The sequence below is a fragment of the Pogoniulus pusillus genome, chromosome 5, assembly GCF_015220805.1.
Source record: "Pogoniulus pusillus isolate bPogPus1 chromosome 5, bPogPus1.pri, whole genome shotgun sequence".
Taxonomy (NCBI): Eukaryota; Metazoa; Chordata; class Aves; order Piciformes; family Lybiidae; genus Pogoniulus; species Pogoniulus pusillus.
Window position 1 is genome coordinate 13,057,623 of NC_087268.1, and position 12,526 is coordinate 13,070,148.

Genomic DNA, 12,526 nt, shown 5'->3' on the forward strand with positions numbered 1-12,526 from the left:
CAGGAAAGTGAGGGCAACGAAGGTGCTACAGAACTATTACTTTCAAAATGCATGTCATTTGCTTCCTTTAAAAACTTAATGGTCAGTGACCTGTTCCCGTGGGAGGTGTCCCTGCCTATGGTAGGGGATTGGAATTAGATGATCTTTGAGGTCCCTTTCAACCTAAACTATTCTATGATTCTATAATTTCTCTTTTTAATTTTAGCTAAGTTTTTCAGGCAGCTTGGATTTGTGGCATGTGACATTTCTCAATGAATTATATTTCTGACATTCTCATGTCCCTTTAACTCAGCTCTTGTGCAGAAATGGTGTATTTCATCTTCCCAGGAACACAGGAAGGCAGTTACGCTGGCCAGGGTGCAAACATTTCATGAGTAACCTGTGCTACTGAGACTATGAGATCAAGCCAACAGGAGAGCTCATTAGAAACATGACCAAGCCCTTGCAGAGGGACACAGATTTCCTGAGTAATTTTATAAAAATTAGTGATGTAAGAAGTCAGGCTCACAAGGGCAAAAGCTTAGTGAATTTTGGTGAGCTGGGAGCTTTAGTAATGAACAAGGGGAAGGGGCACTTGCATAATTTACTCTTGACACAGAAGATGCTATTTTTTGTTAATAAGATAACAAAGCTTCTGATGTGTTGATTTGTTGGGGCTGCAATGTGTTTAGCCTACATAAAAAGGAAAGTTGCTTTGATATTTCCAGCTGATCAAGGCAAACCAAGTTGTCTCTATTTAATATGCCTCTCTCTTTGTAAGGCTAAGAAAACATAGCATGACACTTTTAATGCTACTTGGATTTTAATGTGAATGAAGCTGAGCATAAATAATCATAGAATCAGTCAGGTTTGGAAGGGACCACAAGGATCATTTAGTTCCACTCACCCCTGTCATGGGTAGGAACACCCTACTCTATATCAGGCTGGCCCACAGCCTCATCCAGCCTGGCCTTAAACACCTCCAGGGACAGGGCCTCAACCACCTCCCTGGGCAACCCATTCCAGGCTCTCACCACTCTCATGGTGATGAACTTCCTCCTCATGGCCAGCCTGAATTTCCCCACCTCCAGCTTTGCTCCATTCCCCCTAGTCCTGTCACTACCTGAGAGCCTAAAAAGTCCCTCCTCAACTTTTTTGTAGGCCACTTCCAGATACTGGAAGGCCACAATAAGATCACTGTGGAGTCTCCTCTTCTCCAGACTGAACAGCCCCAACTCTTTCAGTCTGTCCTCATAGGAGATGTGCTCCAGCCCTCTGATTATCCTCATGGCCCTTCTCTGGAAACACTCCAGCATGTCCAATAATGTAAGGTGATTCTCATATTTACTGTGGGCTTATTTATGTCATCCAGAATTAAGGAAAGAATATGCAAGTTAGTGAGTTAGGGAGAAAAATGTTAAAGAAGAACATTCTGGAGATGTTACCTGACATGGTATCTTGACACTCATGGGGGTGCTACCAAACAGAGCTGTGAGCACAAGAGAACTTCTCTGACTGTGTCCTTCTTGGCACTGACTTTGAGTTTAATGATAAAATCATTCCTTCCTTTTTTTGCTTGTAAATGCCACTGGTTATAATAATATCCACGTGAGTGTTTATGGAGGCAAGCTGATAAAAATTAGCTAGCCTAATGAAAACAATGAAGAATGCTATCGAGCAATTACACTCCATGACACCAGGCCCCAACTGCTAGAGGCTAAACAGACTTCCCTCGTCCTGAAAGTGGAGAAAGGGGAAAGAGGGAGAAAAAAAGTACATAGCATCAAACATTACCCAGAGCTCTCCTGATCCTGAGCTTTGTGCCATCTCCTGTCACCACCTTCCCATCAGGAAGTGTAACCTCACAGAAATAAATACCATGATCACTGATTGTTACATTGAGGATCCTCAGGGAAGCATCCCCTTGTGACAAGTCTCCACTCACGAAAACCCTGGAGTTATTTGGCAAGGCAGTCGCATTGTTTTCTAGCAGGTCCATCTGCCCCTTTTCATCTTCTTTGTACCACTTCACCACTAAGTCTGTCAAGGAGGCACGTTGTGGACTGTTGAAGTGGCAATTTAAGACAATGTTTTCACCCTCTTTGGCTTTTTCCTTGGCTGGTGTTTGAATCACCAAAAAATGCCATGGCACAAGTGTTGTCAACAATGAAGGCTGTGCTGTTCTAAGAGTTGCAGCTCCATTCTCCTTGGTTGCACTTTGACCTCTAACACCAGCATCTGAACCAGGAAAGAGAAAGAATAGGAGGGTTGAGTGTGATAAGGTGATAAACTTTCCATCTGCTCCTGACCTCTAACCAGCACAAATAATCTAACTAGGACTCAAGAGTAGTCACTGTTATGATGCTAGTTTTTTTTTTCCAACTTTCTGCTTAGAATATGTTCATCTGTACTGTTAGGTTTCTTTCCTGATCCTCAGTTCCTTTCTACTGCTATACCAGAGGACCATTAATGCCATTGCCCAATGGCTTTGGGGGAAATTTAGAGTCCACTCAGCCATAGAATGCTAACCTCTTTCTTCCCACCCCAAAAGGTGTTGGGCCTAATGTTACTGCCTCAGCTGCTTTTGAGGCAAAGCAAAAATTGTGTGCATACTTACACACAGGCAGCTCTGCCCTTACAAGCACAGTGAATGTGTGTGCAACTGCTGCACCCCAAAACATAATGCAGGCTTAGAAGCTGTGGCATGCAATTCCAGGTTCAGGATAGGAAATCTTGAAATCATAGAAAGATCTCCATTGCCATAAACTGAACTTTAGCTGTATATGGTGGCTGAGACTCTCTTCCTGGGAACAAATTCCCACTCACAGAGCTAAGCTATGGAACTCCTTCAGAGCTGGGCTGTGAGACAGCTGCACCAGGATTGCTTTGAAAGCTTTCAGGTGACACTGAGATAATTGGGTCTTTTTAGTCTGAAAAAGAGAAGACTAAGGGGACCTCATAAATGCTTGTAAATACTTAAAGGATGGGTGTCAGGAAGATGGGATGTCATAAATGCTTGTAAATACTTAAAGGATGGGTGTTAGGAGGATGGGACCAGTATTTTTTTCAGTGATGCCCAGTGATAAGACAAGGGATAATGGGGACAAACTTGAATATAAGAAGTTCCATATAAACACAAGGAGGAATTTCTTTAGTTTAAGGGTGATGGAGCACTGGAATAGGCTACCCAGAGAGGCAGTAGAGTCTCTATTTCTGGAGACATTCAAAACCTGCTTGGATATGTTCCTGTGTGACCTTCTCTATGTGAACCCACCTTAGCAGGTGGGTTGGACTTGATGATCTCCAGATGTTCCTTCCAAGCCCTACCATTCTGTGATTCTCTGATTTTCCCTTTTCAGTTAACCATTTTTTGACACAGCAGTCATAAGAGTTGAACTATCCAGACAAAGTACTTTGAATAAATACAAAGTAGTTGAAATACCTGACCAAGCTGATGGTAGTCACACATATTACACAATTTGTGCATCAAGTATTCTGATGTGATATATTTGATTATCTGTTATAGTTTAAGCAGTTTCAGCTTCCAAGTGTTCTTCCATAACTCTGTTTACTAACCATTACCTCCACAAGACACTGCTGCTTTAGCTAAAGCATTATGTGTTACTGCTACATTTTTTTAAGGAATAGCCACAGAATTTCTTCACCCCTACAAGTATTCCACCCCCTGCAACACAATGGCAATTTGCTTTTTCTTTTTAGTGCTGTAAAAGGTGCAATTTTTACACAGCCGCTTTGTGGTGTAGAGAACATAAATGAGCAAGAACAACCTGCTTTGATGTGCCTCTGCTCAGGATGAGTTTTATGTGCACCTCCCATTATGAAATAATTGCCCATGTCATCTGTGTTATCCCACAGATCTGTGTTCTCTTTGGTTCATTATAAATTGACTTAAATTAACATAAAGCTAATTAGAAAAATCAAACTGCAAGAAGGTTGTATTTTTTCACCTCATCTCTTCTAGGGGGTTTTAGTCTCTGTTTTTCCCTCTTCCTTTGTTTTTACTTTTGTAAGGTTGCAAAACTGGAACATTCTAGTCTGCTTGTGCTCAAATACACAATGCTCTTATCACATTGGCATCTGGGAGCAAATCCTGCCAAATGCCTTGTTGACTCTGCTTCAAAGCTCTTTTTAAGTCAATCACTTCATTAGCAGAGTGATGTGTAGGTCCCTTGTCATACTGGTGGTAGGGCTCAATCCCCAGTGGAGAGGAATGAAGGTTTTTTTTGTGAAAGCACTTGAGCTAGACAGAGCACAGAGAACTACAGCATGGATGATCTTGTCTTGACCTGGAAAAATGATTAGATGATCTAATAGGTCATTGTCATATGAAGTCAGTAGTTCGCAGCCAGTCTTTACCCATGAGGGGAGAAAGCTCTCAGGGACTCCCTGTAATCTGACAATGTGCTCCATGTTTGCCAGTACTAACAGTGTACCCACTAAGTCATCAGCCTCCCCTTTGTGCAATCTGCAGGTGGATACTTTCCCATGTAAGGCTGCTTCTTTGGCTGTGAATGAGAAATACACAACGCAGGCTAAAGGAGTGGGGTGACAAAAGAAAAGAATAAAATATACCTGTGCTCTCATCCAGCCCTGGAGCCTCCAGCTTACTTTGGTGCCTGGAGTTAACCCAAGCAGCCCTGCAAGCTTCTTCTGCCAGGTGGCAGAGGTCAGTGCAAAGTTTGACTTTTCCAGAAAAGCCTTCTCTACTTTGTTCACATTCAATAGATGGAAGAGAGGTCGAGGGTAAATGGGCCCTGATTTTTGACCCATGTAAGTCATCTCATGCAGAAATGACTACCTTTCAGATGGCTTTGTTGGCTTTAGAGCTAAACTTTCACACTCAGCTGGTGCCACGGGGGAGTTAAACAAGCTGCACCCAACTCCTAGCTGTCTATGATTAAGTGATCGATGACTGCCCATTGCTCATCTGAATTTATATGACTTTTGCCCTAGGCTGAGACTGGCTTTTGCAAATGGCCATGAATAACTACCTTGTGACAATAACCAGTTGCTAATACATCAGAGAACCAAAATAGAAATGAAGCTGCTAGCAGTGGTGATACACAGCATTTCTTCTTGGTAAAGAAGATACTCTTTCTGAACATTTCTGTTAGCTAAACAGGATTGTGTCTATAGCAAAAAATATGTTTTCATGAACTCCATAGCACTGACAGTGCACAGCTTTGATAGATCCTGAGGAAGTTCTCAGTGGAAAGTTGCTTTTGGGGGGGAAAAAGGAAAACAAAACAAACAAAAAAAAAAAAAAAGAGAGAGACAACCTCTAAAGCCAAACCCTAAGAAACTAGGAATAAGTTCTGTTTCTTTGAATTAAGGAAGGTGCTTCAGTACTTACCCACTAGCAAGAAGAGGAGAAATGAAGAGACTGCAGATCTATAGAGCTTCCCAATGTGCCGGCTCATAGTTCCTGAAGTATATGGCCTCACTGTCTCTCTCTGCAGTAGTATGGGCAAAAAATATGTGTGTGTTATTGAAACAGGACCTCACATTCTGGCCAGGGAATGTCACACTTGCTAAAGTTACCACAGCTTCCAGCTCACAGTGCTGTCTGCTGCCTGGATGACAGCCACTTTTGAAGGGACAACAATGAATTCCCCGAGGCTGTTCCGCTGTCTCTCAGAGAAGATGCTAAGAATGCTCTGAGAGCAGAGGGAAGATAATCCATTGTTTTTCTATTTGACCTTGTATAAACCAGAACGTTTGGCTGAGTACAGAATATCCAGGCACTCAAAAGGAGACCTCACTTGTGCTGAATCCCCTCCCTAGTGGAGGCGAGATGAGGAAGAGCACTGGCTTGCTTTACTGAGCAGCTGGACTCCTATCATCCTAACTTACCATGAAAGGAAGACAGGGATTCAGTAGCTTGGCTAAGAGCACACGGTGTTTATAGGTAAATCATGTTCCCCTCAGTATTTCTATCACTACTGAACATTTTCTCATCAAAAATCAATTACTTAAATTCCATTTAAGTAAAGCTCATCTATGCCACCAGGGTAGAGGGGAAAGCTGCTAGAGCAGGTGGCCTATCTGCAAAACTAGCAGGTGTACTCTGGAACAGAAAGTCTGGGTTTACACAAAGGTGTGTACACAGCACCACTTTTGGCTTTATCTTGCTTATCTTCAGGACCCTTCAGATAATGGAACTGTACTTGGGTACCCAGTAAAGACTCAGTTCCACATCTGTTAAAACAAAAAGCACAATCCACCTGAGAGAGCCATGAACCTCCATCCACTGCTGGAGGAAGGAGGGAACCTGGTGACCAAAGACAAGGAAAAGCTGAGCTGCTGAATGGTGACTTTGCCTCAGTATTTGTCAATGACACCAGTTACTCCATGAGGGTTCAGCCCTAGAAGACAGAGGTGGAGAGCAGGAAGCAGCCCCCACAGTCCAGGAAGAAATAATCAGTTGTGCCACTTAGATGTGCCCAAGTCTATGGGACTGGACAGGATCCACCCAAAGGTACTTAAGGAGCTGGCAGATGTGCTCACCAAGCTACTCACCATTAGTTCTCAACAGGCCTGGCTAACCAGGGAGGTCCCAGTTGAGTGGAGTTGAGCAAATGTGAAGCCTATCTACAAGAAGGGCTGGATGATTCAGGGAACTACAGGCCTGTCAGTCTGGCCTCGGTGCCAGGAAAGGTCATGGAGCAGGTCATCCTGAGTGCCATCTCACAGCACCTGGAAGACAACCAGGAGATCAGGCCCAGTCAACATGAGTTTATGAAAGGCAGGTCCTGCCTGACTAATCTGATATCCTTCTACAACAAGGTGACCTGCCTAGTGGATGAGGGACATTGTCTACTTGGGGTTTAGTAAAGCCTTTGACACAGTCTCCCCACAGCATTCTGCTTCAGAAACTCATGGCACACACCTTAGATAAATGCACTCTGCATGGGGTAAAAACCTCCTGGATGGCTGGGCCCAAAGAGTGATGGTGAACTTAAGTCTGGCTGGCACCCAGTTATTAGTGGTGTCCCCCAGGGTCTGTCCTCTTTCTCAGTGATCTGAATGAGGGGATTGAGTGTGCCCTCAGTGAATTTGCAGATGACACCAAGCTGGGCGGCCATGTGGATCTGCTAGAGGGGAGGGAGGCTTTGCAGCAGGACTTGCACAGGTTAGACCAATGGGCTGAGGCAACTTGTATGAAGTTTAACAAGGCTAAGTGCCAGATCCTCCACCTGGGTCACAACAACTCCATGGTAAGCTACTGACTTGGGAATGTGTGGTTGGAAAGCTACAACTCTGAGAGGGACTTGAGGGTTCTGGTTGCCAGACGATTAAATATGAGTCAGCAGTGTGCCCAGAGAGAGCCAATGGCATCCTGGCTTGTGTCAGAAACACTGTGGCCAGCAGGAACAGGGCGGTGATCATCTTCCTGCACTCAGCACTGGTGAGGCCACATCCTGAGTACTGTGTTCAGTCTGTGCCCCTCACTACAAGAGGACACTGAGGTTCTGGACTATGTTCAGGGAAGGGCAGCAAGGCTCATGAAGAGCCTGGAGCACCTGACCTACAAGCAGCAGCTGAAGGATCTGGGATTGTTCAGTCTGGAGATGAGGAGGCTGAGGGGAGACATCATTACTCTCTACAACTACCTGAAGGGAGGTTGGAGTGAGGAGGGGGCCAGCCTCTTGTCCTCAGTGGCAAGCAACAGGACTAGAGGAAATGGTTTCAAGCTATGCCAGGGGAGGTTCAGGCTGGATGCTGGGAAATACTTCTCCACAGAGAGGGTTATTGAACATTAGAATGGTCTGTTGAAGGCAGTGGTGGAGTCACCATCCATGGACATGTTTAAGCAGTGTGTTGACCTGGCATTTAGAGACATAGTTTAGTGCTGACCCTTCAGTGCTGGGTTAAAGGACAGGGATGATCTTTGAAGTCTCTTCCCACTGGGTGTTTTCTGTGTGATTCTGTGTAAGAGTATTTATGATTTTCTTCATATTTGAAAGCAGTAAGAACTCCTCAAAAGCCCCCATCATACTGTGAGGAAATTTGTCACCAAGCTACTGTCATATGGCTTTCCTGAATATGCTTTTAATAAATTCTACGATGTGCATCTTTGCCTGTGGATACTCCACAATAGCAGCTTCAGGAAATTCAACATCTGACTTGCAAAACTCTGCTAACCAATGCCAAGAGGAGGAAAACATTCCTTGAGTGACCATTTGTTTGTGTGGTGACACCGTTATCAGCATAAGCAGGATAGGCTGGAGGGAGCCTGGCTAAAGGAACCCAAGAGGCAGATCTTTTTTTTCTGTTTGAAATTAGTTGGGAGAGAGGGAAGAGCTGGGGTTGCCACGAAGGAATCACTCTGGATTTTAAGGAAAGAAGGGATATCAAGTGTAGAACAACACGGCACTTCAGTATAAAGCTGGAAGGCAGGTTGTGAGGGTCTTCTGATGGAAGTACTGCCACAGTGTTAGCAAGCAAACCTAAAATAACTATGAAAGCAGAAGTCAGAGGAGTATAAACTTATCATCAGTTTGAGGAGAGAAAAACCAGTAAACTTAAAGGCACCTGGCAGATTAAGAGGAACTGGGCTTAGAGTACTGACTGTGACTGCATGTCATGGAAGTCAGTGTGAGAAGATGGAGTTGGACCAAAAGCATTCCAGTATCTGATTAAACCCAAGTATTTGGTTTGTTGCTAAAAACACCCCAAACCTTCAAATGTGTTTTGATGGACATACTGCTGCTGTTCCTGCAAATGCTGTTCATGGTCATTTCCTCCTGTAATTGCACGGTTAAATAGGTCATGCCTGAGCAAAACTGTCAAGCCAGCCAGCTTTTAACCCAGGGAGTACAAAGCAGTTGTAGTGTTGCCAGCAGCCATCAGTCGAACATGATGTTTTGGATAACTGAATATGATCTGGAGAGAATCTTAGTTTTTGGACCAAAAAACAAACAAACAAACCAAAACAAAACAAAAACCAAAACAACAAACCCAAAGCAAACCATTCCCTTGAGTACTGCTGAGAAAAGCCTGAGAAATGTGAGTGTCAGAGGTCCAAATCAACCAACAAAAATGAAATGGAACACACATTCTTTTTTGCACTTCCTTGCAAAATGCGGAGACACTGCAGCATTAACACCGTCCTGCCCGGGATAGCAACTCGGAGGGGGTGTCAGGGACAGAAATACTGGTACAGGTTGCCCACCGATGTGGTGGACGTCCCTCCTTGGAGATATCCAGGGACAAACTCGATGGAGCCCTGAGCGATCTGATCTAGTGGCGGTGGTGTCCCTGCTCACGGCGGGGGAGTGGGACGAGGCGAGCTTCAAGAACCCTTTCCAACCCCAATGCGTTCTGTTTCTACGGAACTTTCCTGCTCCGCTCTACCCCTAGGTGTCCTTCTGGAGCGGGCTCTCGGCCACAGTTTCCAGTGGATCTTAACCCCACCTAGTCAGAGTTCGGATCCGATTTTGCTGCCTGGGCGCTGTTTAAGCTACTGCAGGGACTGTGTGCATGGCGCGGGGGTTTCCCTTAGGGAGAGGTACCTAAGGCCGCCTCATTTCCACCCCCATGACAGGACTTTTTCATCCTCAAACTTTCCGCCGGCGTTGAGGCTTCGTAATTAATCCTTGTGGAAGCCGCTGAGGAGTTTTCGGAGCTGGCCGAGGAAGGGAGACCAGAGGTGACGCGGCCCTCTCTGCCTCCCAGGCGGCTCGCTCTCCCGCTCTGCTCAGGAACGGCTCCACTCGCCCGTGTCAGCAGCCTCGGGTCCGCAGCCCGGCCGGCGCCTGCCCCTTTAAATGGCGGCCGCGGCCCCGCCGTGCGTCCCGCTGAGGCAGTTAGCGGGCGCCGCGCCGCCCTCGTCCCCCTCCATGGTAAGCGCCGCGGTCTGCGCCCTCCCTGCTGGTCCTCGCTCTCCGCTCCGGCGGGCTTCATGCCCCCCGCCACTGCCCCGCTGCAGCCCGCCGCGTTGCCCCCCAGGAGAGCTGGCCGCCGTCGGCGGCGAGCTGAGCAGGTAGGTGCTGGGAGAGGGAGCCCCGCTCCTTCTCCCGGTGACGGGACGGGAGGCCGCGGTACGCTTTGGAGTCCAGGCGGCACTGTGGCCCGTGCGGGCAGCGTTGGAAAGCAGAGGCCAGGGGTACGGCGCCGCCGCGGTCTGTTCTGCCGCCACCACCCCCCACCTCCCCGAAAGTTTGTTTGGAGGTGCGGCGGCCCTATGGGCCCGTAGGGCGCCAGCGCTGTTGGTCCCCGGTGAGGTGGGGCTGCGAGCGGCCCGCCGGGTTACTGCGTTCTCCGGAGTTTGTGCTCTTGGGTGTCGAGAGTCGCCTGTGGGGAGACACAGCTGTAGTGTGTAGGGGTGGCTTCGGGGTTGCTGTGGGAGCCGCTGAACTCGGCTGTACGGTGGGTGGGTCGGGAGCGTGGCTCTCGGGGCGTTAACGCTCTGTCTGCTGTGGGGGACGCTAGGCTTGGTGAGCAGCGGCTGGTGGAAGTTGCAGCGAGTCTGTGTGTTTGTGCGGAAAACGTGCGGAAAGCAGACCTTTTCTCACGCCACCTAGCCTGCGTTGTCACTGCCTTTCTGGCGCTGTCCGGTGGCTTCTCTCGAGTGTACCCCTAGCCTGGACTGTGGGCTCGGCTGGAGCCTGGAAGGTGCACTGACCTTGGTGGGGTGTTTGCACCTCTGTGTAGCCATGGGTGTACGTGTGTGCCAGCAGCGGTTTGCTTTTGAGTCGTTCTGATCTTGAAAACCATCTTTGTGTCTCACTGATGCATCCAGTAGTACAGGTGGTGTTAATTATCGGGTAGGGTCCTGAGTTGGTTTTTCTACCAGTTTGCTACATGGCTTGGGACAAGCGTCTTTCCGTGGCTCCGTTTTCCCTTCATAAAAGCAAAACTAAGCCTCTGGAGTCGAGAATGTTAGTATCAAGGGAGAGTGCTACGGAGGAGTGCTTGTCTGTATTGGAGTGATATGAGCAGAGCTGTTTGCCTCTGAAGTGTTCTGTGTCTATTTATATATGGCAAAATAGACAATTTGTATTGTGACTAGCATTAAGTACAAATGTTTGATGCATTACAGTAACAGGTATCAGTACTTATGATATATTATGTGTCTGCATGAACTTTTTCTCAAGTTCTGAAAGGTCCCATAGCTTCTAGAGATGTACTGCATGTTATTCACTGATGTTTCAGTGTGTTACTCTAGCTCTAAGTGTCTGTGAACCTTCAGTGTGTAAATTAGGGGCCTGCTGTGGAAATAAAACGCCCTGGTAAAAATGTGAATAATAATTAGATATGGTTTGCTCTGGAAAGTCTGTAAAATCAGTAGAAAAGCTGTCAGTGTGAAGCGTTGCCGCGCATTCAGCTTCATGAAACTAGCACATCAAGTTTCATTTAATACACAGTTGCTAAATGGATTAAGTATCTTCTTTCACCTTTATCCTCCATTGATGAATTACATACCTTACTACTTTGTTCACAGGAAGTTCATGAAGTGGATCATGGTCTTATTAGCCAGCTACTTGCTGATTCAGAGGAGACTCTCAGTTCGTGCACAGAGAAAATGCAGGGTCCTGCTCAATATAGCTGGAGTGCTGACTGGACTTTTTGGGTAATGTGTTTTATCTTTCTTCTAACTTCTCTTTTACTTATAAATATAATATGTGTATATTTTAGTTTTTATATATCTATGTGGTGGTTTTGTAGCCATAATTCTCAAGTTGCTTTGTAGCCATGAATTAATAAAGTGTTCTCCACCGCCGTACTGAGATAGGTAATTTTATCATTATCAGCTTACTGAAGTGTAAGCTGAAACTGAGAGAGGCTGAAGTTGTTTACCTGATGTCACATATCAAGTTGGTGACAGGATTTCTGGCTTCTGTGCCCAATTTTCTAGTTCCTTGCATGTTTCTTTAACATATTCAATGACTCTTTATGCTTGTAGAAAGACACTGTTGTGGTTTTGGGGTTTGTTTTTGTTTTTTATTAGTAATTGCTGAATTTTGATTCTCAGTGTTGGGTAGTTCTTCTGATCAACTTTCCTAGCATCTCTTTCTTTTCAGGTAAACACATGTGTTTTCTACAAAAATAAGTAAGCTTCCTATCACCTGTGTAAAGAATGGGATTTATGAATAAGAAGGAAGAAATGAGAGGTTTAATTCTGCTCCTCTTCAGGGAGATGCCTCACTGAAATTGGGGGTTGTAATAATAAATGCTGTCTTTAATACTGTCCTCAGGCTTTTCATGGATTTCTTTCAATTTGAAGTGCCATGAGAGAAAGTAAACTTCTGGGTGTAGCTTAGAGCACGTGTTTTACTTTTGGTTTGATGGATGGGTTGCTCCCATTGGGTAAGGAAGGGGAACACGCTTGTCTGTGAAGCCATAGGCACCTGATCTCATAAGAGACTTAGATTCCCTTTCTCACAGCTCTGACAGTGACTCCGGTTCTTCATCAGGTGGCCTCAGTAAATTGTCATGCTTTAGCTTGTGCATAGGAACATCATCTGGACCACCCTGTCCTTGTCCTGAGGAGGTCATTGGAGTGTTCATTGTGCTCAGCACG

The 12,526-nt window shown here is 45.9% G+C and overlaps 1 protein-coding gene across 2 annotated transcripts in view; it reads left to right on the forward strand.

Annotated features, from left to right (window-relative positions):
• The first annotated feature begins 9,751 nt into the window (after positions 1–9,751).
• GRAMD1C (GRAM domain containing 1C) overlaps positions 9,752–12,526 on the forward strand; it is a 69,032-nt gene continuing 66,257 nt past the window's right edge. The window contains exons 1-2 of one of the 2 annotated variants that reach the window (XM_064143277.1): positions 9,752–9,845; positions 11,447–11,575. In XM_064143277.1, the coding sequence (XP_063999347.1) occupies positions 9,771–9,845; positions 11,447–11,575 (204 nt within the window). In that variant the 5' untranslated portion in view covers positions 9,752–9,770. Of the gene's footprint in view, positions 9,986–11,446; positions 11,576–12,526 lie in introns of both variants that reach the window. The other variant, XM_064143276.1, reaches the window with a different exon arrangement.